The sequence below is a fragment of the Anarhichas minor genome, unplaced genomic scaffold (assembly GCF_050575085.1).
Source record: "Anarhichas minor isolate MPS153535 unplaced genomic scaffold, ASM5057508v1 ptg000096l, whole genome shotgun sequence".
Taxonomy (NCBI): Eukaryota; Metazoa; Chordata; class Actinopteri; order Perciformes; family Anarhichadidae; genus Anarhichas; species Anarhichas minor.
Genome location: NW_027466542.1, coordinates 745474 through 770808, shown reverse-complemented (window position 1 = coordinate 770808; position 25335 = coordinate 745474). Strand labels below are relative to the sequence as shown.

Below are 25335 nucleotides of genomic sequence, written 5' to 3'. Positions count from 1 at the left end.
CAGATCATTTCTTTCACACTGTTTTTCGTTTAGACTTGTGAAATGCTGGAGAGATGTGAGTGGATGAAGGTCGATGGGGCAATGACACCAACACTTTTATGAAGAACAGTGTGAAAAATAATGACGAATAAGCTATGAGAAAAATACCAATATGAAATATGAATAAACCTTGAAAAAACATCTTTAATGAAATATAAATGAACTGCAACTCTACATAGTTTAGTCCATCTTTACTGTTGATTTACATTGTTATTAAGTGACTACTCTTAGCTGCTGGTCACCAAGACATTTTAACTTTGTGTCTTTTTCACCTGTTAGGGCTTTATTGGGCTAGATGATTGACAGATTAACAAGCGGAATAGCTGATAGATGAACTAATAATTTAACTTTTTTATTAACATCTTGTTTTTTGTGTGTCTCAGCCCTCAGACTCAGACTCTGTCAGCAAGCTGCTGTCTGACACTAAAACCCTGCGAGAGATCCTGGAGGAGGCCGGCGCTCTGCTGCAGATGTTCTGGAGAGCAGCTCTTCCAAACCACGAGGAAGCCAAGCAGGTCTGAACAAAACGCCTCGCAGTCTTACAGAGTGAAATCACAGAGCAGCAGTCTGATGGGATGGAACATGTAGAGGAGCCCAGAGCAGAGGAGTTCTTTTTAAAAACAGCCTTTGATCTTTCGTTGCTCCATGTGAAGCCTTTTTTTAATGTTTTCATCACGTTTAACGTAGTGAAACACTGGCTGATGCTTTTGTGGCAGTACAGGGTAGTTCCAGGAAGTAACAGCTGAATCACTGGAGTCTAAAGCAGTCTGTGTCAGACCTTTACACCCTGCACAAAATGATTCACGCGTCAACCGATCATTTACTCTTCTAATCCCGTGTGTTTTTGGCCTCAGCAGCGATGTACCTGCATGTACCTGCATGTGTGGACAGACACTAAACATTTACTCTGTGTGTGTGTGTGTGTGTGTGTGTGTTTACAGGATCAGTCTCTGAGGGAGGAGGTTGTCTCGCTCCGTCTGATGCTCTCGGAGCATGAGCAGGCTCTAAAGGACGCCATGGAGAGAGTGAAGAGCTCCGACCGCACCAAAGATAGCATGGAGCACTTTATAGTCAACCAACGTGAGTTGCTAGTCTCTCTAGTCGATCATATAAAACCGTGTACCATCCACTTAGTCTGTTGGTTGAGTAGTAAGAGTTAAGGCAAAGATGAATTATCACGAGATGGGCTGATCGTTCATCATCGTCTGCGTCTGTCACGCTGTCTTGCGTCGTCTTCTTCCAGCCCTCTCTTCCTTCTTCATCCGCCTTTTTTTTTTCTTCCTGTCGCTCCAATCGTTCAATCCCAGAGCAGCTGTGCTATTGACTCTTGTGTTTGCCGCTCGTCTTCTGTTCGACCCACGAATGAACAAATGGCGTCTCACAGGTGCTGTGTGTGTGTGTGTGTGTGTGTGTGTGTGTGTGTGTGTGTGTGTGTGTATGTGTGTGTGTGCTTGTTTACAGTGTCGAGAACACGGGACGTGTTGAGGAAAGCAAAGACAAACTTGCAGGTGAGTTCTCACGTGTTCCCCTTCTGGTTTTGAGCGACATTCACCTTTTATTCTAGCGGTGTGAGAATAACTAAGATAATCCGAAGTGAGAGTAAAGCTCCTCGTTTCCTTGTTGCCTCTGTAACGCCCTCTCTTTCCTCTGACTCCTGCCGAGTCTCCTCAGGAGAACGAGCTCAGGATTTCCTCCCTTCGCTGCGCCTCTTTCTCCCCCTCCCCCTCCCCCTCCCCCTCCTCCTCTTCCTCACACCCCTGGCCTGTTAAAGGTATGGTCCCCTTGGCTCTAGCTGTGCTTGCTTCAGTGTCCCGATAACATGATGGAAACCCTGGGATTAAAGATATTTCTAATAAATGATGCTGCATGTAAATTGAACATCCTGGTTTAAACACTAGATGACGACTAAATTCAGTGACATGATCTCAACCTCTTGAGATTTTACCGGTTCTGCCTGCTCCGTTTGTTACATCTTAATATTAGACAGATCTCTTTTACATTTACATTGTAATCTTTTAAGTGGGCGCAACAGAAACCAAGTTTTGGCCATTTCTGCCTGTTTTAACTTATATAATAGTTCCTGTGGGCGCTTAGGCCATGCAAGCTTATGATACATCGGATACAGATATAGTTTTTGTAATATGTGGGCACACCAGTATACGCGACTCTATGGGTTTTTCTGGTGCAGCGACAGGTTGACAGGTTGAGAACTATCCGCATTTAATAGTATTGGCCTCTAACTCCTTATGTTTTTCTGTATATGGCTCACAATCACAAATGTTTGGCCACCCCTGATGTAGCCAATTAAGCCATTTAATTCTAAATTTGAACTGTCGGTGTTCTACCACAGGCACACTGGCACACTAGCAGCCTTATACACAAAAAAATCTGCTTTTCACTAATGTCTCCTTTCTGTCTGCAAACATGAACTTGTTTCGCTGAACAAACTATCTACTAAACATCCAGCAAATAATAAGGCAGCAGCTAATGACAGTTTGCCGGCTACAGTTCCTTGATTTTCACAATAAAGATAATAATATCTGAAAAGCAGCTTGACATGGATTTTATTTCTGCAACTGAGAGGATTTTTGTGATCTCAGTTGGACGTTAAAGGCAAACCTGTGATGTTTTTGACCACTAGTGGTGCTGTGGAGCCATGTTTTAATATGTGTGCCTCTGGTTTTGCCCTACTAACACTTACACAAAGACGACCACACAGATTGGGTGATGGTTCACATTATGACCATAGAGTCATTAACCCTTTACACTGGACATCATTTGTTTTAGCATGCCAACATTTTCCTTCTATCTCCCTGAAGAGAAGTGAAGGGAGACACATTCTTGTGTTCTTAAGTTACAAATCATTCCCTTAAGATCACTAACTTGTGTGCACGGTGAATGTTAGTTCCCTCAAATTAATAATGTACACTTGCTCGAGAGAAAGTTTGCTCTGATGAAATTGTGCAGCAAATGATTCAATTTGCCCTCTCTCCTCTTTTAATCAGGTGCACTTCTTCCTTCTGTTGAGGGATTCTTTGCTCATGTTCTTTATTGTTTACACATATGTAAACTATGACATGCTGTAACTGTAGGCTGTGTTAATTTGAGGAAGTTAATGAAGCTTTGTAGCAGACTAATTACTAATTTGAGACGACGTTTTATCAAATATCAGAAATACCATAATTTAAATCGCACTAAATGTCTCCGCCTTTGTGTTTCAGGTGAAAACACGGGAGGCTTCTGTGAGCTCGCCTTCTCTCCTGGTTGGGGTGTCATGAAGCCGCGGGCTTCCTCCTCCTCCTCCTCCTCCTCCTCTGCTGTCCCGGGACAGTCTCTCTACCAGCGCCCCCTGCATTCAGCCTTCCTGTAGTGCACCAGCCCCGAGATCCTCCTCATCTCATTGTTGAAACAGAAAACACAGTAAATCCTGACTCTCCTCTCAGCTGGAGAGACATTTCAGTTGAGCGACTCCTGTCTGTGTGTGTTGAGAGATTTCTGCTGGTTGATGAAAGTTTATGAATGAATGAATGATGTAATAGTTTTAATATTGGTATAATGTGTGTAGGTTTTCTGTGGGCTTTTGTTGAGGCCATCAACTGAAGTGTTTTCTCTTGTTTATGTGAGACAGTCTGAGTTGGGCTGGAGTTGGTTTGTGAGTCATAGTTTCTGATTAAGCCTTTTTTTCAGAGATCAAACAAATATACAATCAGATTTAAAACAGCGTTGGGCTCCCAGAGACAGTTTAATCCAGGTTTGGTAAGTCTACATGAACAGTTTTTAATGTAGACCTGGTCTCATGCAGTCTAAGTACATGAAAAAACACGATTGTTTTCTTGTTTTTCCTGAATTCTAATTTGATATCTTTTCTCTGTTAGACAATCCGAAATAACCACTTAAGAGGAAATATTCTCCCATAACTCATAAATCACAAGCTCCCATTCAGAAGCCAACTTCAGCCTCGTACTTCAGCAGGGATTCGATGAAAGTAAATCCGCGGGATGCCAGCAGGATGGGGGCTTCAAAAAAGCCAAACCCAAACTGCAAAGTGCTTCCTCTCAGCCTCTGTCGAGGCTCATGTATGTAGTTAGTGTGTAGAATACTTGCATGTGGTTTGAGCAGCTCGTGGAAACAAAGCCATACTCTCTGACGTACAGTAGATATGTTTTTGCTTTGTCCTAATTGTCATAAAAATGGCCAGCTACTGATAGCATATTTGAAAATACTGTAGAACTACCAATAGACAGTTTGGCCAAATAGCTGGTAGATGATGTTCTCTTGCATTTACTCATAAATAAAACACCAATTAAGGATTTAGTTGCTCTTTAAACTCCAGAGTATTACTGTTAAGTATGGAGTCAGTTCTCTTCAGATATTTAATAACGAATATGGGTCCAACCCAGTTTCTCCTGCTGAAACGCTAACCTGCAGTGTTGGAAGGCCTTCTGGTGAAGCTGCTGTAATATAAAAAAAACAAGCACATGTAACAGACTGTCATGGAGCTGCTCAGCGGTTTGTGTGATGCCTTCAGTGACCTATCCGATAAAATAAATTAATTTTATAGTGTACGGTCCAACAGCGATGACATTTCATTTTTGTAACCAGGAAAATGGACCACGCTTTTATCTCTTTTTTTCATATTTCTGTCCTTTTGCTGTTATTTCTTTTATCTTTTATTAAATTTGTTAATGTCTTTATGTTTGAATTATGTTTGAATGTCCCTCAAGATGACAATCGGTTAAAACATTTTTAATATATAACAATCTCCAGGGAGAAATGTCTGTATGTAAGGATTACTTCTTCCTAACTTCTGCAGGATTGGTGACGCTCACTGTGCAAATGAACTTTTCTGAAATCGGGTGTTTTACACTGGCCTCTCCGAATTGTATTTCTTCTTTTTTGTTGTGGGAGTTTTCCTTGATTTCTCTGTATTGTAGCTTAGCTGCTTCTTTTTGTGCATGGACTGTGTCTTCACTGCCCTCTGATACTTTTACTGATATATGCAATTTTTGGGTTACTGTGCAATAATAAGCTTTGTGGTTGCTTTTTTGTTGATATTTTAGGCCTGGGTATTAAAGTGCCATGTCATCTGTTTAGCTCTGAGGCTGAATTGATTTCAAACGTACTTTTGTTTTGTGACAATCAAATTGAAGCATATTTATAGGCCCACGTATCTTTGGCTTTACATGAATCTGAGTTTTATATACAATGTGGAAATAAGGCAAAGTAACAGGATACGAGCATTGTAATGATATATTTATGAAGCAATAAGATCAACCAAAGTGAACAACATTTATGTTGTTAAATCAGGTGTAAAATAATCAAGTTTAGAGATTTCTTTGTATACTTTCCCCACAGGTCAAAGGTCAAACGTAGTGTCTTTCTCAGTGTGTGTGTGTGTGGTTTTAGGTACCACATCTCATGTATGTACATATTAAAGGGAGTGTTCCTCAATGCAAGTTGTTTTGTTGCTGTTCAACAAAGACCAGCTGTATTTCTATGCATGTTCGCTTTGTTAAAAACGTTTTGGGGTAAAAGAAAAATACCTTTTTTAATAAAAAAGGGAAAAAAAGACTTCTGTCTGGTTTGTCATTTTTCTTGGATCAACTATAAAATGCAACTTTTTTTTTTCTGGAGTGAAGAAAAGCCCCAGAAGAAAAAATCTGTAATGGCAACAATTGAGGTTATAAATTGTAAAGAATGCTAAATCATTTTGTAAGTGAAATATATAGACAGCGATGTTATTAAAACAAATCAACACAAATGTACTTACAGCACAATACATATGCAGAAGTAAAGGAATATAAACACATTTTTAAAAAGAAAATGTCACAGGAAAGTAATTATACAAGTATAATGTAGTAGCACACAGGGATGTAGTATATAGGGCCAAACATTTTATTTTTTACCTTAAACGATATGATCGTCAGATCACTATTATTCAATGTTGTATATAAATAAACATTTGTCCGGGATAGATTAATTTATCTTAAATACATCATCACTATCATCATTATTGTTAGGCTTATTGTATTGTTTACCCTCATAATAACTGCAGAACTTAACTTGTCTCCTTTATCGAAAAAATAATAACTGAAAAAATAGTCTCACAAAGGCTAATATGCTGGTTAAAATATCTCAGACATGAGTATAGGCGCTACAGGGCTCTGTACGCGAAAACCACCAGACACAGGAACAGCTTCTTTCCACTGGCCTTCACTCTGATGAACAATAAATAAGTTATACTGCACTATTACCACCACTTACAATTCATGCCATTGTCTATAGATTTATGTTCACATGTATATATATATATATACACTTTTTCTCTTGGATATATATTTATACTTACAGTATATTGTATATAGCTAAATGTCTATACCTACATCCGTTCTACTTTTTTTGCAACCCTTTTTTATTCTTTATACATAGATTTTCTTGTTTATTGTAAATTTGTGTTTGTACATTGAGAGAGGAGTGGAAACCGGAGACAAATTCCATGTATGCGTAAGCATACTGATAAAATACAAGCACACATAATCAAAGCATGTTTTATTGTCTCTCGGCAGGTGGCAGCAGAGTCCAACAAAACTAATTAAATTGTCAATGACCTCTATACACACACGCACACGCGCACACACACGCACAAAGACACACCCTGGGATTTAATATGAAAGAAAATGAATGGCTTTTTCTTAAATGTACGTTTTTTCAAACAAATTTCCCACACATGAGTTTGAGTTTAACAATTTTACAAGAAGAATCTTCACTTGAGCTGTGTCGGCAGGTGAGGCTGAAGTAAGGAAGAAGATTAGCGTCCTTTCAAAATAAATTGTATGATGTAGACAAAGATATCACCACATTATAGACCAAATACCTGATTGTCGAAATATATTTATATAATGTACAACATACATTCACTATTTCAAAGGGAAATACTTTATCTTAATATATCTTTCACTTCATTGCAAGTCCTGTCAACTCCAAGAAATCCCCTTTCTTGTGCCATACACTGTAGCTACACAGCGTTTAAGTTGAAATTATAGTTCATACACACATCATTAAAAGGAAGGTGTGTATACACACACACACACACACACACAGACACAGCAGTTACATGTGTATTTGTTATCCTTGTCCAGCTTTCTTTTTTAGCCGTATTGAGAGCAATGGAAACCCGGAGTCAAATTCATTGTATGTGTACACACATTTGACAAACAAAGCTGATTCTGAATAAACGTACTTTTATTTTGGTAAATTTAAATCGAACGTTGTGCTGTCGTTCTTGCTAGCTTGACACTGCAGTGACCGTGACATAGTCAGGAAACAAGCCAAGCCGTGCCGTGCCGTGCCGAGCCGAGGCAGCAATTCAGCACAGAGCCCGACCCGGTGTTCCCACACGGAGCTTAGCATTTTATCTGATGATGGAAGAACAGCTGAAGAAGACACTCGCTGTCGGATAAACCGCCGAGACGGATACAAGGCGCGGTGTTCCGGTGGGAATCATCTGGAGCCGTCTGTGAGGAGCGGAGACGGACCTGTCATGGATGTCACGGTGTATCTGTGCAGGTAAACGCCAAAAGCAAGGCAGCCTGGCTAGCCGCTCGGCTAGTCGCGCAGCAGGAAGATAGGTTAGCACCAGACGCTAACGTTACTAACTAACGGACAAGTTGGGTTGGATGAACTGTTGCCAGACACCGCCGCCCAGCATGGATATCTTTTTCCCCCGCAAATTTTAAACTGACCTTATAAACGACCATAAATTGTCCTTTTATTTTTGTTTTTGTATTACCCTGAAGGATAAACTCGTGGCTGCTGGTGCTGCACACTTGATTGACAGCTTGTCACAACGGGTTCTCCAGATGTGCAGGCAGCACGGGGCGTACCGAGTGTAGCTCGGCTCTCTTAAGTTAGCTAGCCGCAGGACCGGCTACTGACCAGGAATGGCTGGCTTGGACAAACTCTTGGGGGGGGGACTCTGAACTCCAGTAAACTGCATCAGCACGCGATGAATTTCATTTCGGTGGCGAGTCGTCACTGAAGTCGACACCAGCGCGAGCGGACACGTTGCCAGCAGGCTGACCGACTGACATTATACCGAGAGGACTCAGCGGCACGGCGACACGGGCTGTCGAGCGGGCCAAACCCACACGCGCCAGTGTTTTTTTTAATACAGTTAAGTGATGAAGAAGATGGAAAATAGAAACAAGAGGAAACTCATGGAGCACCAGGAGAGCGGGGGAGCGGAGAAAGATGCGGTGAGTAGTGACGTCTTCCAGGCACTGTGTCACCGGTATGAACCCGCGCACGGGACCGTGAACATCCCATAAAGTAACGTTATATAAACTGTGCGGTGCACGCGAGACCTCATTGAAAAATGTACCAATTCATGTCGGGTTTGAGCTCAATCAATGAGCTCAGCTTTGCAGTTTGGCCCCGCCTGCTCATCCGCTTAAAGGACCATCACGGTGTGTTTGAGTTCTTCTTCTTTTGACATGCTTTGGTCCAATTGAACACAACACGTGCTCTTGTTAGTGCAGACCGGCGTCGAGGGGATCATCTAGAAAGGTCTCTGTCTGATACCAAGTGATGTCAGGATTAATACGAACTTCATAGGATTTACGCCTAGTCACACAGTGGTATACTTTACATTACAGGGTGCTTTTATATGTGGTGAATACGTTTTATACTGTGGGCACATCAAGGATTAATTAAACAATACTGAGACAAACGGTCTCAGTATTGTTTAATAACTCTTCCACGAATGCAGCTGATCTGCAGACAGTTCCTCTTCACACACACATATAGTGTGTATATACTTTGGCATGACACCATCTGTGGTGCCAACACTGAGATGGGCAACACCACAGTTGCCATCAAAAGTGACCAAATCAATAACTGTTTTTTTTTTTTGCTCAATCATTGTGGATGCTGTGTGCTGTGCATATATATATATGTGTGTGTGTGTGTGTGTGTGTGTTAGGTGAAGCGAGCATAAAGCAAGGGCTCTGGGTTAAGGTCTAAAGTGCACCATGACGGCTAATCTCAGCTCTGACAGTGATCAAAAATGATGGGTTCGTTGCATCGTAGCAGTCAGAGGAAGGGGGAGGGGGCCTGCATTGATATCAGTCTTTTTTCCCTTATGAAAAAGAATAAATTAAATTACAGTTAAAAAACGTATTGCAGTATCAACACTCTTAGCATTGTCTCCACCCGCCCCTATCTGTTTGTATACTGCGTGGTTGTAGTGTGGTCTGTGAACGCTGGCTCCTCTGTTAGCTTCAAAGTGCGGTCGCATTGCAACACACACACAACTTGGCTTTCACTGGGCTGATTAGTCCCAACAGTGTGCATGTTGTACAGTGGCTCTGGAAGGGATGGCACTAAAGCAGCTGCATTAAGACACATTGTCTCTGACATAGTAACATTGAAGCTACTGGCAGATGACCAGCATTAATAAGCAAGCGTTATGTTTCAAAGTTGTCTTAGTTTGCATTAAACGTGGAAAGGGTTGTTTTTAATAATAAGAGGCGCTTCCAAAGATGAAGTCATCGCTGCAGCTCATAATTTCACATTTCTGCATGAAGTCATGTTCCTCTACCTCCAGACGTTTGATAGGACCGACTCGGTCACGCGGTACCACAGCGCCGCCCCGCCGTTTGGGAAATGATGTGAATAACGAGGTAAAATGTAGTCCAATTTGCCCTCAACTATGTTTTGTAACCCTTTCCGGTTACTTAAGTGTCAGCACTTTGTCCTAAGATCAACTGAACAGGTAGAGGATTGCATTTGTGAGCCGAGTTAGAGTCGGGGGAGGGGAGGTGTCGACTTTGCTTTCTGGTATCGTGGGAAGTCAGACAGATGTTGTTAAGCTGCTGCTGTTTTTAAGTGTTTTCTGTTTGAAACGGTACGAAGCGGAGGAGCAGACGGGGAGCAACCTTTACCTATTGCTTACACTTTGGAATGCTGGGTAATACATCAAGTCCCTGTTATGGGGCGGTAGTACTTGCAGGGGCTGTCAGCTGGGATTTGGCTGTAAATTTGTCCCACTGAGTGTTTTTGTTTAAATTGTGCAACAACAGGGTTAAAGCTAGAGTGAACCATTATTTCCCTTATTTGGGCCCATGGATGTGAAAGATCTGGGTCATTTTAACCAAATGTTTTTTTGCTTCATGCACCACTGTGCAACTTTATTAAGAATGAACGTGGCCCCGCCTCCTACGCTGTATCCAGTTCTGCTGGTTACAGTTGCAGCATTGGGAAATGAATTGTCACACGAGTGTGGTGTGTTAATATGTTGCCAGGGATCGAGTCCAAACACACAACTTCCGGTACAATCAAAGAATCCCTCAGCTGTGTCTGTCCTGGGACCCTTTTCTTTCCAACAGTCGAAGAAACATCATGTTTACAACCGGTTTACACCAGTCTGATTAAAAGGAGCAGAACAGGAATGTATGAGGTGTGCGGCATTAGTCAGGTTTAAATCTCTTTCAGGGTTTCTTTATATTCTGGAAAGTGTGATGAAGGAAACATGTCAACTCTGTCAAGCCCAAACATCTTGTACATTCTCTTGACATATATCCAGAAAATCCAGATTTTTATTTATTTTGATAAATTATTCGTTTTGGTATTAACAAATATTTATTAAAAATGTATGTAAAAAAAAAAACTTATTATTTCTAATTATTTTTATTACTTTTAAGTTTGTCCATGACATATTCATTCAATTTGGCCATGCTAAATTTATTAAAAAATATTACAAAAAATGAAGAATATTTGTTGTTTTTCGGTATTATAAAATTGTAAAAAACAAAACAAATGACAATATATAATAAATATTGGTGTGTTTAAAAAACAAACAAACTTATATTTAATCAAAATTTTCAAAAGAAATAATTTCACATTTTGTCTGTAAAGAATGTATTATTATTTTATCATAGTGTTTTTCTTCGAGCTGCGTCTTTCCCAAATGTTTGCCAATGTCCTGGTTCCGTTTCTGATGCTCATGTACTTTTATTTTCCTGAGAGCAGCCCGTAGCTGAGTTGAGTAATCTGAACAGACGGCGTCAAATCAAACTGAGTGCGCCACAAAGCTGTGAGGAACTTAATGTCTCCTGAAGGAAACTCTTCTTCTCAATCTGAAAAGTTGCAGTTACTTGTAAAGAAACGCCTCATCCTCCGTCCATAGGCCCTGTCACAGGCTCCTAACGGCTGATTGGCCGATAGAGACGTCCCTCCCGTCCTCCTGGGACGTTCTCAGTCCGGTATTTCTCGATGGTCCCGACCCATCCCTGTTCTGCTGCTCACTTGTGCTCTCTGACGTGGGTCAGCGGGAGCAGTCAAAGCAATGCAGTCCACTGAACACAGTAACAATGAGGCCAGACTGACACTCACTAACAGGACGCCTGCTTCCTACTCCTCATGGTTTACTTCAGCTCTGTACGTTTGCTTCATGTAAGATAAGTAAGTAAGATATTAAAAAAGCTGTAGTGTGGAGGTTGGACTGGTCAAACATTTTGAATGATACTCTGCTGTAGTTCACTTCCTGAGTCACGCCTCTGATCTAAGCCCTCTGATGAACACTTGGAGAATTTTTTATTTAATTTTTTTCATGTTAGCCTCCTTGAGTAATTGCATTTGATCATGTTTATGCGTCACATACGCTTCCCTGAACGATGAGAGCAATCGCTGCTAAAAAGAACAATAGTCGTTGGAGCAAATGCTGCACAACCACAGCGGTTGGGAAAATATTCATAATTAAAATTGCCAAAGCAGCCTCTATGATTCTCGAGCTGGAAAGAGGCATGAAAAAAGACACAGAAAAAATAATAATAAATCAGGAAATTGCAGTGCGAACAGGGCTTTACTTGCAATCAAACACTGAACTGACGTAATACTGCCTCAAAATGTTGACGGTGTTTCACGGCTTTTGCTCTGTTTGGTGCACTGAGATCACATGGCATCAGTGCTGCAGCAGGTTCAGACCTGCACTTCCAGTCCTACCATGTTTACATTTTATTCATTGATTGAGCCAAATACAACGGTTTTGTTGACCGGAACATACGCACACTGGGTTTATGCAGCTCTTTAGCTTGCCCTCCGTTCTCCAAGACTAGGACATGATCATAGGTGTTATTAGAATCCTTTATGTCTGTTTACTGCACACTATGGAGACCTTTTCTCCACTTGACGGTATCTTTTAAACCACTTGTCTGTTGATCAAGTATCTGGAAAATCTTCCATTTACACATTTACCAAACCTTCAGAAGAAGACATTTTGGGATTTATAGCTGTGACCTAAACAGTATTTTCGATGTGCTCTGGTTGGAAAATAAACAACCTTGAAGCAGTTCCTTTCTTCGCCTGTAGGGGGCTCAGGTTGGCAGGTGTGAATCTCGTCTGCAACCGCAACGTGTGAGTGCGTGGCTCACGTCCAAACGTGACAAATAAAATAAACATCCAGCGATTCCCCCCCTGGGGCTAAGCTAGTTGATAAGCAGAGATGGAAGGACAATCTGTTCCCAATAGAAGCCCACCAGCAGGATGAAGCTACTAAGGACAGAGTGGAAGTGGAGTGAAACCTGCAGCGGATTAACAATGCGCAGCACAGTAGAGCGTTAATGAGGGTGGGAGAGGAGAGCGAAACACTCACAGGGTCTTCACTGTAAGCTCCGGGCTACATGGCCTGGAATGGTGCACAACGACTAAAGCAAAACTCTTGACAGTAAATAAGATTTCCTTTATTCTAAAATGGAATATACTTTGCCTGTTTCAACCTTTCCTTGTTGCGATGAGGGGTGTATGCTTTGACCTTTGAACTCTGTTACCTCAGCGTGACAAACGGCTGAAGAGAGCAGCTGAGTAGATGAAAAGGAGAGCGGACAGAGCCTGAGATGGCTTTATGTTGGGCAGAAAGCTGCAGTACGACTCGGTCACTCGGCCGTGCGAGCGGCTGCTGCGCTCCCACCGGCGGCCCAGATGGCCGAGCGTGTGGTCTGAACAGCGTTATCTAAACATGTCATTGTTTTCTACACAGCAGCTCTGGCATGTGATCGGCGGTGCCTCCTGCATTCGTTGGATTCCAGCCCGGAGCTTAGAGAGGTTTTAGGTTAGCGGGGATGGAGGCCGTGTATGTGTAGCAGCAGATTTAGGCCTGTTTGTTCACATCCCCCCCCCCCCCCCATCCGATCACCACAAGAAGCCACGCTCGCTGTCATCATCGACAAATCTGTCACAGGCTGTGTGCGAAGGTGTGTGCGTGTGTGTGTGTGTGTTTCTATTATCATACAGACAGGACAGGCAGGATTTGAGCTCTAAATATGCTGCCGTCAATTTTGAAATCATTTATTTTGGATTCTGGCGCAGGATTAGATTGATCCCAGCTCACAGAGTAGAGCGCTTACCACTTAAAATGAGATGAAATAAAACATTAAAAAATATGTTTTTTAACCCTCAACATCTCAACCCCAGTGTGCACCTATTTAACGTTATAGGAAAAGAAATACATAAAATATATTTTTTTATATTTTTATTTCAAAATGAATTATCTTTTCTTCCTGACAACCACAATATGATGCGTGCTTACGTAAGCTATTACCAACCAATTTCATCCAATAGTATCATGACGTCCATCCGAATCAATCTGCAACTGGCGCTCCGTATCAAGGCTATTTGGAGTCAGCCTTTTTAGCGATCAAATCTTCTATCGTCTACTTTCCTGTCAGGCTCTCTATCAAATAAAGCAGAAATGCCCAAAAAATTATATATATATTAAAAAAAGGTGCTCAGGTTTTTAAAGAAACTTTTTTGTTAAATGATTCATATTGTTTGCCCTCTGATCAAGTCCCCCATCCTTTTCTATATGGTAAATATGTTTTTATTAATTTATTTTAACCATTTTTATTAGCAAAACCTGTGAGACCTCTCATCTGAAAGCATGACGTAGGGGACTTAAATACCAGAATAATATTCATAATTGCATATAGCCATAATATTGCTTAAATGTGTTGCTATAATTCTGCCAAAAATAGATTTGTCACAGATTTACTGTAATGTTTGGCATTATGAATTCCACACTTCAGGTGACTACTTCCAGGTGTTGGAGTATTGTCTTGATATCAGATATTTATCAATACATCCAGCCTTTCTTAAATCTTCTTAAAGTCTGTTCCCAGGTATTCTCCGACAGTAGCCGCGGCTCTTTGCTCTTTCCTGTTCATTAGGTATCCGTTGGTTTAACCATTAGACCCCCACCCTCCCTCACAGTGACATGGGAGAGTGATTTCCTTCTCCCGTCCTCTTTAACCGGCTGCAGTGCGATCACAGTTCAGCCGAGGAGCCGTTGAGCCAGAACGACCTCGGGGACTTCTGGGCCGATGGTCGTCCCGGCCCGGCGGCTGATTGATGGAGCCCAAATGGCTAATGTGTGCAGTATTAGGTGTGCCTAGAAGGGCGGTAATGGGGAGGCACAGATGCAGGAGGTGGAAAGACATTCATTATAAAACCCTCATTAACCAGAATTATCACAGAGAAGCGTCCCATACATCAATGCATAAATGGCATTTATTACGGCGGCGGCGCTGATTATCTCGTGGCAATCTGTGTTGAACGGAGGGGAGGGGGGGCAGGAGGCAAAGAGTTAAATTTTTGCTCTTTTGTGTGTTTTTGAGTGTTTCCTGCTCACCCTTCTCACTTTCTGAAAAGTCTGTGACAGGTTTTGGACGTGAGGTCCCCTGTCGTCTCTTTCAGACCTCGATGCAGATTCTTAAACAGCTGCTTTTCACACGGATCCTCAAATTAAGCTCCGGTCTGTTAAATCCCCCCCAAAAAGCCCTGATTCAGAGCCTGGCTTATAGCTCCCTGACACAACATCCTTAATGAAGAAAATCCATCACTCTGCCGCTGCTCAGTGCTGCATTATGCCTCCAACCCCCCCCCCCCCCCCCCCCCCCCTGTCGCTGTATCTGAGTGATGATGCTGATTTCGCACTGAGACGAATGCCACATCATTCAGCCGCTCACTGAGAGAACCTTTACTAGATGTTCCATGTCCTCCCCCCCCCCCCTCTGTTCTCTATTGTTCCCTCCCTCCATCCTTGTATCTTACCCCCCCCCCCCCTCTCTCTCTCTCTGCTGCCCTGCATGTCATCACAGTCCATCATAACCATCTCATACATTGATGACATTTAGCGCTGACGGTTCTTTTAAAATGCCCCATAATCGAGATGTAACTGGTCAGCGCACCGGATGGAGTTAATGAGCGCTGCAGCACACCTGCGCTCCTCGGTGCCGTGCGTCATGCGAGACAGAATAATGGCGTCAAATGTAGCGTTGAGACATAGAGTTCTAATAGTTGGCTGTTATTGCGGTGTTTCCAGCCGGCCTTCAGAAAACAGACACACACTCGCATGTCTTCTCTTTAGGAAACGTAAACAAAGAAAGTATTTCCACATCGGGTCCAAGTTTATGTGGGAGATATTTGCACAAGTTCAATCTTATGTGTATCTGATCGGAGTTGTGTTGCTAAAATCCATTCCTAATTTACTGTAGTTATCAAAATGAACAGTGTGAGTGAGTAATCATTTCTCACTTTGACTCATCTCTGACTCGGGAGCAAAGACTGAGGTCACAGCAGCAACAAAGGCCGGCAGATGAAGGTTCAGGTTTTCCTCGTGGAAGGGTACGTGTTCCTTCACCGGACATGATGACCGATGTTCGGTTGGGTGCTGTGAAAGTATACACCGCGAACGAGACAATGTAGAATTTGGTTTTCTGTAACTCTTTGTTTGTGACTCTCGTTAATGTGGTGGCATGCAGAGATTGAAAGCTGAAGTAAAACTAATAAATACGGAACTGTGCAGTGCTCAGTGCATTTTATTACTCTGTGTGTGTGTGTGTGTGTGTGTGTGTGTGTGTGTGTGTGTGTGTGTGTGTGTGTGTGTGTGTGTGTGTGTGTGTGTGTGTGTGTGTGTGTGTGTGTGTGTGTGTGTGTGTGTGTGTGTGTGTGTGTGTGTGTGTGTGTGTGTGTGTGTGTGTGTGTGTGTGTGTGTGTGTGTGTGAGTGAGGCAGTTTTGTTCTCACTCTGCTGAAAAGTTGAACATTAGAGACAGTCTTCTGTTCAGTTGTGTCCTGAGGCTCGTTTGTTTGTGTTAGTGATTGAAGAAAGTCCAATCAGTGTGTGTGTGTGTGTGTTATCTAGCCTCCCTGTGGGTGGTTAGCTGTGTGTTAGCTCGCAGTGTGGACCTCTTGAGTGCACGGTCAGGACAGATGGAGGGAAGCTGGAATGTTACAAGCAGAAACCTGCAGGTTTGACACTCTGCTGCTGCTGTTTGAATGAAAACACACACATGTGGCTGCACCCAATGCTCATGTCACTACCAGTCCATCTTTACCTGCTGTCTTGGTAAATCCAAGATAATGTACATTTGTACAGCAGCTGATTCTGTCAATACAACAGCATTATGTCTTAAAGAGCGTCTCTTCTTTTAAACAGACTCCTCTCTTTTTATTTGACTCCGGGTGTTTTCAGTTTGCTGGTTGTCGGTCGGTGTTAAGCTGCTGCCATTGAAGCTCGACACGTCCTGCTGACTTTTGACATTTGAAGCCTAACACATGCTCAGAGAGTTTGATCCCTCCCTTTTCTGGTAGGCTTCTAATGTGAAACATGTCATGGACAGTAACTTAACAAAGCAAGCAGACAGTGCAGTAGCAAAAAAAACAAGTGGAAGCAATTTAAATGAGCCGTTCTAGCGTATTTTCAACCTACCCGACAGGCCTTATATTTGTTCATGTTGACCAAGTGCAGAGAAATACAATATGATCCGATCGAAAGCTCCAGAGCAGCTACTAAATGGACATTAAAGTGAGATTTAGAAGTTTTGTCAACTGTTGGACACAATTTAAATTTTGAAGCTCGAGTCTTTGAGTGTTTGAGGCGATGGTTAAAGAAGGAAAAGGAAAATTAAAAAAAAAAACGACCAGCTGATCAGAAATCAAGGTCAACATCACCGGGTTGCTCGAGGTGTCGTGGCTGCAGCACAGATGGGGGATCAGTCGTGTTCAGTAAAGCTAGAGTCAGTCAGAACAAGCTGATGAAGATCATCAAAAGAAAGAATAAAAGCATGTTAGTTGATAAAATCAGAGCCTTGCATGCAGGGTTTCTGTGGTTGAATCCAAAAGTTCATCCACGGACAAATGAGCCATCTCAGTTAAATGAGGTCAACCAATCAGCAGCCAGCGTTCGAACCGCTCGCTGTTTGGCAGGTGTGTTTGGTGCTCGCCTGACTTCCCTCTCGTCGAGTGCTTTTAGGTGCTGGTCTGGGGCCAGATCCTCCTCTCTGTGAAGCTATAGGAGAACACGGTGGAGGAGGCGTCTCCGTAACTCTGGCCCCGTTTATATGTCGCAGCGACCTCACCGTTTACACGCACAGGCTCTGTCAATACACGCTTTACGAGTTGTGTGTTTGAGTGGGTGTGACTGTGTCACGTAGCGAGCCTCAATGCAAATCAAACAACACGCGCCTCGTGTGTGTATACGTGTGCCGTGTTCTGTGGAAGTCAGTGCGGCCGTCCCTCCCCCGTCCTGATAGGGGGGGGGTTAATAACCTTTTGGGCTCTGGCTAGTAAAGGAGCTTCCAACAAAACATCCTGCTTCCTCCAGCTCAGCAGCCAACTATAGGAGCACAAATACAGCAATCACAAAACATGGACGCTTACCCCCCCAAAGTCCCCATAGGATATTTCACGGTGACATTTCATCTGGATGCAGTTACAGATGGACTTTTTAGTGTGACTTCATCATCTGGTCGGCTATTTTAACGGTGCATTTACAGGTGCCAGTGTCACAAACTAAGCAGTCAAGTTTCTAAGTCCTGCAGTAAAAGGAGGTGTCAGCGAAGAAGCCTCTTGCCCAAGATGAGCCCTGAAGTGTTTGAGTCAGAATGCTTACTTGCTTGATAGATGTTGGTGTTTGTTAAACTAATTCTGCAGAACAATAAAATCCACTCTTTTCCCTCTAGTCTCTATTCAAACACTCTACTTCCAGCACTCGATGCAGCTGTTCAGCCTGCACCTGCAGGTCTGATTTGATTATTGATGTCTTGGGAATCCTGCTGATAAATGACTTGTGGCTCGACAGACTGCTCACGTGCGTAAGTGAACAGACATTTTTCAACCCGCCAAAGTTACCCAGAAAGCGCCGAAAGGCCACGCTTGAGAACTTTGTGGCTCCAACTCCACTTCCTTTTTTCCTCACTCTCACCTTCAGCGCTTCAAACGCTGAAACCTCGTCTCCTCTGCAGACCTCCCCCGGCCCCCGGGGATTGTTGCTTTGTTTCACCAGAAAGCAATCCGGGCCCAAGCAATCAGAGAAATGTCTGGTTATGTCACCACACACACCCACACCCACACTGGCGGCGACACGCCCGAGATTAACAGCATTCAACTTCACATATCAGTTTAATCCTCGGGGAATTAAACGGGCGAGCAGGAAGTAGGAGGCGGGCGAGTTACGATGCTCAGACAAGCTGCATGCTGTGGCCTGTTACTCACAGGTGACAGCGCTGGATGGATGGCAGGTGGAGCTGTAAACCGGTAACACACCGATCACACCGCAGTCCGGTTTTCAAAATACGGTCGAGACAAAATACATATGTCGTAATAAGATTGGATTGATTTTGTGTCTGTATTTAGTCACAGATATCCTCAGCAAGTCATTGTCAGGAAATATTTAATTATCTTTTTCCAGCAGCCCACAAATCAAGACATTTCCCTCACAAATGTTTCTTTTTAATTCATAAGGGACACAGGTCACATGTTTTATTCTTTCTATACTTGTAAATATCGTCCAATTAATGTCATTACTATGTGTATGTTGTATATACCGTTTGGGAACATCTTTCTTTGTAAACAGGACGTTGTAACGAGTGTATCCTTCCGCTAACCAAGTCCATCACTGTCAGCTCGAGCCTTTCCAACACATTCACCGCCGGCTAATTTAACCAAAACACTGAAAGTAATATGAGAAAATGGCCTTTTGTTTTTGTTGTGATAAAAAAATAATGATCTCGTTTTGTCGAGATAACAAAGCACGTTTTCTTGAGACGACATAATTAACTCGATGATAACGAAATAACTAAAAAGTATGAATAATGTGCGTTCAGGGCTTCCGTAGAAGCTACCTGTCATCCTGGTGAACGGTAAGCACTGCTCTGCTTTACTGAGACATCAATCAGATCACTGCGGTCCAACTGAATGATTATAAATGATGATGTCAGCCATATTGACGCTTGGACTGAGTGATCATAGGGCCGGTTAGGGAAGACAAACAGTTGGCTTCCTCACTTTGCTGTCACAAGGCTGATGTTCACGCATTCAGTGACGACAACCCCATAAACCCGCTGTTTCCACAACTAAGTCTTTCTCAAGTTAGATCCATCGGTACAAATGGTATAGTGGTACCATTATATATAATGGTAAATGGTATACATTTCAGATGGTTGCCGAGTTTTGGGTCTCAGTGAGGAGTGGACAGCATGTGGGCACAATCGGGGCAATTTGTCAAACGTAGGTCTCGCATCTTTTATCAATAATCTGTTCTTCTTCATGACTAAATAATAATTGCTTTTAAAAACATATACATTTTCAAAAAACAAATGTATTCAGAACAGGGTTAGAATTTATTTCTATTTTAAATATAACAACATGTTGTTTCTACAGCAGCAGTTTACAACAGCAAAGTCACCATATAAAGTCAATATCTCACTGCAAACAAATCTAAAATCTTAATAAGATAAGATAACATGTGAAGTTTATAAAGAATGAAGAACACATCCGTCCGTATCAGTCCTCTGTCCTCCTGTCTGCTTTGTCTCAGCCAGCAGAGAAGTTTACAAGAACAAGCTAAGATAAACAGTCAGACCCCAGGAGACAGCTTTTGTTTTAGCTTGTTTGTTAAAAAAACAACAATAAAATTGCCGATCGTGCTGTGCTTGTGTAAACATAGCGGTGTTGAATCAGAGATAGGTGACGGAACTGATTTAATTAAGGGTTCACTTTTGTTTACATGTTCCTGCCTGTTGAACAGATGTATTGAAAATGTTCTGGCTTTTTATTTGCAGTTTTATTGCACTAACAACGAGTGTAGTTGCCGTCAACTCGAGTAATCACTTCATCTGGTTCACTTCAGTGATTTATTCCCTCACTAAACGTTGTAAACATGAGTTTATGGTTTCAATCGCTAGTTGCAAGTCTTCGTCAATACAGCATGATGTTCATTTAGTAGATTATGGTCAATTTAGAGTCAAACAGACCATAAAGCAGAGTATGCTTTAGGGCGGGCTTACTGTGATTGACAGGCCGCTACCAGAGCCGTATCCGGCGTCTCTACGTCACTCCCCCGCATTCCAAATATGGTAACTTCCGTTCATTGGTTGGAAAAATACAACATGGCGACGGCCGTAATCCAAGATGGCGAAGGCGAAATCGCCAAACCCGAGGCTTCATACCGGCAGTCCACAAACCAATGTGTGCCGTCCCGATGTCTACGTCCACTTCTTATACACAGCCTGTGGGTCTAACATTAAAATACAGACAACAATAGATCTCCTCTTTGTGCTGCAGGGAGCCAGACTGATTGTAAACATTTATGAGTGCCACGGCATAAAAACCAACAAAGACTGCACAGTGCATATTACTTTATTGATTTACTGGACTGGTGTCATAAAAAGTCTGTTCAAAGAGGCCGCCAGCTGTGAGCGCATGAACCTGTAGAAGCAACGATCGTATCTTCAGTTAACCGAGAGTCTGCTTCACAGCCTGCTGCTGTTCAGGAGATAAGCTCAGAAACTGGTGCAGTGTGCTTTCTCTTCCTGCCACACACACACACACACACACACACACACACACACACACACAAAAAAAAGAGCAGCACACAGAGTCTTTGAGTCCGTCCCTCAGGTGCAGGTTTTTGCAGTGCTGCTGCAGCTCAGGTTAGATTTGACATGTAATGACGTGTGTGTGTGGCTGCAGCTGTATTGTAATGGCCGATACAAACACTGGATCGGACCAGCAGATACTCACTATTCACAGACTCTGTTGTTGGATCAGGGGAAACATGATCAGCACATCCTGTTTTGGAGGAAACATCATGCCGCTCGGTGTTTATTGGGCGCTTTCATCATAATCAGAGGCAACGTTCAAAGCCAGAGAAGGAAGCAGCAGGTCAGCCTAATGAGCATGGCCACCAGTAGACACGGTGTGCATCCTGTCTGTCCAGAGCCCAACAGGTGTGCGGGTTATTATTTATTTTTCCTTCAGCTCGTGTACATAAACGATTAGTGTCTGTTCTCGAAACAGATGAATGTAACTGTCACAACAGAAACTGAAGCTGGCCAAAGAACTGACTGTTAGCAGCAGGCTAGCAGCTGTGCTGTTCAGTTGCCAGTGAGCGCTGCATTCATTTCTTCATATTAATATAAATACAGTATGTTCCACATTCGGTCGTTCCTTTGACACTCTTTCATACAATTGTGACGCTACATCGGAATGTTATTTCAGCAACCGTGTCCAGCTTTGGCCGCCACATATATAACTGTCGGAAATTAATTAAAATAAACTGATTAGAGAGCACAAATCACCGAATTAAAGGTTTCCTGAAGTCTGTTTTTTAAACTGGAGGTGGGCCAGTGCACTTTTATATAATCCGACATTAACCTTCAGGGGGAAAGGAGTGCCTTTATATATTGAATGAGTGTGGCTGTTCAGACTGAATAGATCATGAGACGGGATCCCTCAGGGTGTGTGTGGCTCACCGCCTCGGCCAAACTATTTCCAGGCTGAAACCGTGGAATATGTTTCTCTCCCCACTGACTTCCCCGACTCTGTGTGTCTCATACTGAGATTACGTAGCAAATCGATCACAACCGCAGCGTCTCTCTCCAACTTTACAATAATGCTTTAAGTCTGTTGTCCCGTGCGAGTCGTAGAATTAGTATCCAACTAAAACATATCGCTGCATGACACCTCTTCCAAAACATGATTACCGATGCAGAGAGAGGTTCATGATGAATATCCCCTCAGGGATCATAACAGTTTTTTATTACACCTTAATTACAGCGGTCTCATGCCCGAGATGTGTTTGTGCACGCGGGAGTTGGTGTGTGTTTATGTTTTCATACGGCTGCACACACTCGCTGGCTCCTCTCTTAGCAGCCTCCTCCATCATATCCCTCCTTCTCTCCCTCCTTCTCTCCCTCTATCTTTTCTTTTTTTCCGTCTGTTCATCCTGAGTCATAGCAGAGCTGTTTGGGCAGCAAGAGGATTTTAAATGAACCTCTCTGACTAACAGTTGGCCACTATAATGTGACATGCTGTGGTTTAATTTGGTTCAACAGACAATGAGTTGTGTTTAGCTCTGCTTTGTCCTTGGCGGGTTGAGAGTGCCAGACCATTGAAACTCCGCTGCTGTTGTGTAACGGATGGAAAGTTTGTGGTGAAGGTTTTCATTCAAATTTGTGTCTGTGTTTCCTCTTCAATGACATCACCACATCCTCCTAAAGGAGCCTTTTTCTCTGTACATTTCATGTATTGTCATGAGGAAATCTCATGCTGAGACCAAAACCAACAATGCGTTTGTCTCTCGGTACATTCTGAGCCCTGAGCGCAGAGGAATACGATGTATCAGGCTGTTATCGATACAGGATCGACGCGGGATCGATTCATTCATGGCTTGGTTTCTATTCATCACAGATTTTTATCACTTAGTTCACAAATTTGCAATTTAAGCTCATTACGGGTATTAGCTTGCTCTAAAGGTGCGTTCACACCAAACGCGGCGCAAATTATTTGCGTGAGTAGATTACATACAAAGTCTATGCACAGACGCGATGAGACTGGAGTGACGCAAATTTGCGATGGCGCGGCGCGTTTGGCGCGAATTCCCGTGAATCGCCAAAACGCCCCGAATGCGTGAGTTGAAATTTTTCAACTTCGGCAAAAAAATGGCGTGACGCTGCGGCGCGATAGCCTATCAGCGTTGAGATGTTTCTCCTGTCGTCACTGACTGCCGTTGTTGAATCAGGAAACAAATACTGTAGCCGTCTGTGTCCAGAGCTCTACGATACGTCATATCAATAGAGATCGGACCAAACTATGTGTATAAATGTGTGTGTAAACCTTGCGGAGAGAACTAACTAAACATGAATTCAAACTTTTTACAAATCGGCATCATTACGTAGTTATTTCGGAGTCCCTTTTTGTCGGTTTATTGCCGTTAAATCACAGCCAAATCCGTTTATTTTGTGTTCATACAGCTGTAGTAACCAGCGACGTGTGGCTTGCTAGACACAGTGAATACAGCTCGATAAAATCCATGGAGCTCCTCTGGACAATGTTATGAACCAGACATGACGGTGTTTAGTATCTCGTGATATCTGAGACTTCCACAACACGTACTAAACAGAAATAGAGGTTATTTTTCCATGGTTAATGGCGGACAGTTGAACGGCTTCCAGGGCGATAAGCCACGCCCCCTCTCAGGCGCGTCCAGCTCGATTCACGCGAATGAACACAAATAGTCTCCGGCGAGACCGGCGGCGCGAATGACGCGATTTGGTGTGAACACGGCATAATGCTAATGAACTACATATGGTAATATAACAAGAATCTTGTAGAGCACTTTCTTTCGATAAAGATTCTAAGGAGCTCAACACAAGGCAGGAAAAATGTAAAAAGAATAGAAAACGTACTTGTACCAGACGTAAAAAGGGAAACCAATCTCCAGTAAAATAACATAATAAAAGAGTATTGAAGGTAAATCAGGATATTATGATAATGCTGCAGCTGCGAGGCTTGATTGACATTACTTAAAATACCACTGTGGACCCTCCCTGACCTCTGGGACCCAGGAGGTGAGGAGGCAGGGAGGCCTGTGGGGGGGGAGGAGGGGGGTCACGTCGCTGCAGGACCAACATGGAGACCTTCGAAAACACTCCGTTGCTCTCCGTGTTCACCGATCCCCGACTCGCTGCCCGGGCACGGGACTAAAAACAGAGAGTGCTCGGCCAAACCACACATTTACACTGGCAGTCTGCGCGAACCCCCCCCCCCATATATAATATAGAATGCTAGCTTTGCACTATGTGGCCCCTTTGGAAAAGTAATGGCTTGCCACTGCGAATTACGAAGATGGATTCCATTCCGGCGGTGGGTTGGATGCAGGAGCGGAGCTTTTATGAAAGCACTTGATTGTTGTAGCGTGAGAGGACGCTGTCATTAGACGCTAAGCCAGAGCTCTTGCATGCGTTTCTGAAGATGATGATGATGGATGGCTTCGCTGATCTCATTATGCATGCCTCACCTTTTTTTCTGCCCTTGTTTAATCTCCCGAGACACATCGGGTTCAGGTGCATCTCAACTATTTAAAGGTTTTTGGCTCATGATTTAGGTGGGAGAGGAGGTTAAAGGCTCATGATGTGATGTCGAGAACATCTCCCCCTCCTCTCTGACTCAGTGTTGAATCAAGAGGCTTTACGTTGCCAGATGTAATGCTGCGTCCCGGCGAATGAGAAGCTCTGTTAACGGGCTTCCAGTGGGCCTCCAGTGGGCCTCCAGTGGGCTTCCAGTGGGCCTCCAGTGGGCCTCCAGTGGGCTTCCAGTGGGCCTCCAGTGGGCCGCTCGTTCTCGTGCGAGCTGCAGCAGTCCCTGCTGTGCTGCCAGAGTCCATGTTGTTCTTAATGTTCACATCTCACAGCACGCCTGATCTCTGGAGGCTTTTCTGTCTTTCTGCAAAAGATCAGACACACACACAAAAAAAATGTTGTTTAATTTGGATCGAATGGTGCGTTTCACATCCAGCTTCTTCAGTTTCGCTCGCCAACACGTCACGGTTTATATATATGGAAACACAATGGAATCGCATGAACAGTAAATTACACAATATTTGCAAAAAGGCAACAAAAGTAAAATGGCAACTAAAGAAACGGCACGTTTATTTGTACAGCGCCTTTCAAACAACAGCAATTCAAAGTGCTTAACATATAGAAAAGATATCAAATGTTTACGAATAGAGCCGTCGGTACACTCGGAAGAAAGGGAAATATAGCAAAAACCAATAGCAATAAACTGAACAACAACAAACTAAAACATTTCCCAGGGCCGTCATTTCCAGGTTGCACCGCTTTGATAGAGCCATTAAGAGAAATGTCACGGTGGGACAATCCAAAATCCAAAATTCTGCCTTTTTGAACGTATATGAATAAACCATGAAGCGCATTCATTGGTCCTCCACGCGTCCTGCGCAGCG

The 25335-nt window shown here is 43.1% G+C and overlaps 2 protein-coding genes across 4 annotated transcripts in view; both read left to right on the top strand.

The window, feature by feature from the left end:
- The window catches only part of pde4dip (phosphodiesterase 4D interacting protein), a 33693-nt gene extending 28083 nt beyond the window's left edge, over positions 1-5610 (top strand). Inside the window, exons 32-36 of the mRNA XM_076082614.1 lie at positions 423-554; positions 981-1119; positions 1501-1547; positions 1711-1810; positions 3261-5610. Of these exons, the coding sequence (XP_075938729.1) occupies positions 423-554; positions 981-1119; positions 1501-1547; positions 1711-1810; positions 3261-3409 (567 nt within the window). The 3' untranslated portion in view covers positions 3410-5610. The remainder of the gene's footprint in view (positions 1-422; positions 555-980; positions 1120-1500; positions 1548-1710; positions 1811-3260) is intronic.
- A 1774-nt stretch (positions 5611-7384) lies between these two features.
- The window catches only part of mast2 (microtubule associated serine/threonine kinase 2), a 147203-nt gene continuing 129252 nt past the window's right edge, over positions 7385-25335 (top strand). For all 3 annotated transcript variants that reach the window (XM_076082600.1, XM_076082601.1, XM_076082598.1), the window contains exon 1: positions 7385-8294. In XM_076082600.1, the coding sequence (XP_075938715.1) occupies positions 8220-8294 (75 nt within the window). In that variant the 5' untranslated portion in view covers positions 7385-8219. The remainder of the gene's footprint in view (positions 8295-25335) is intronic.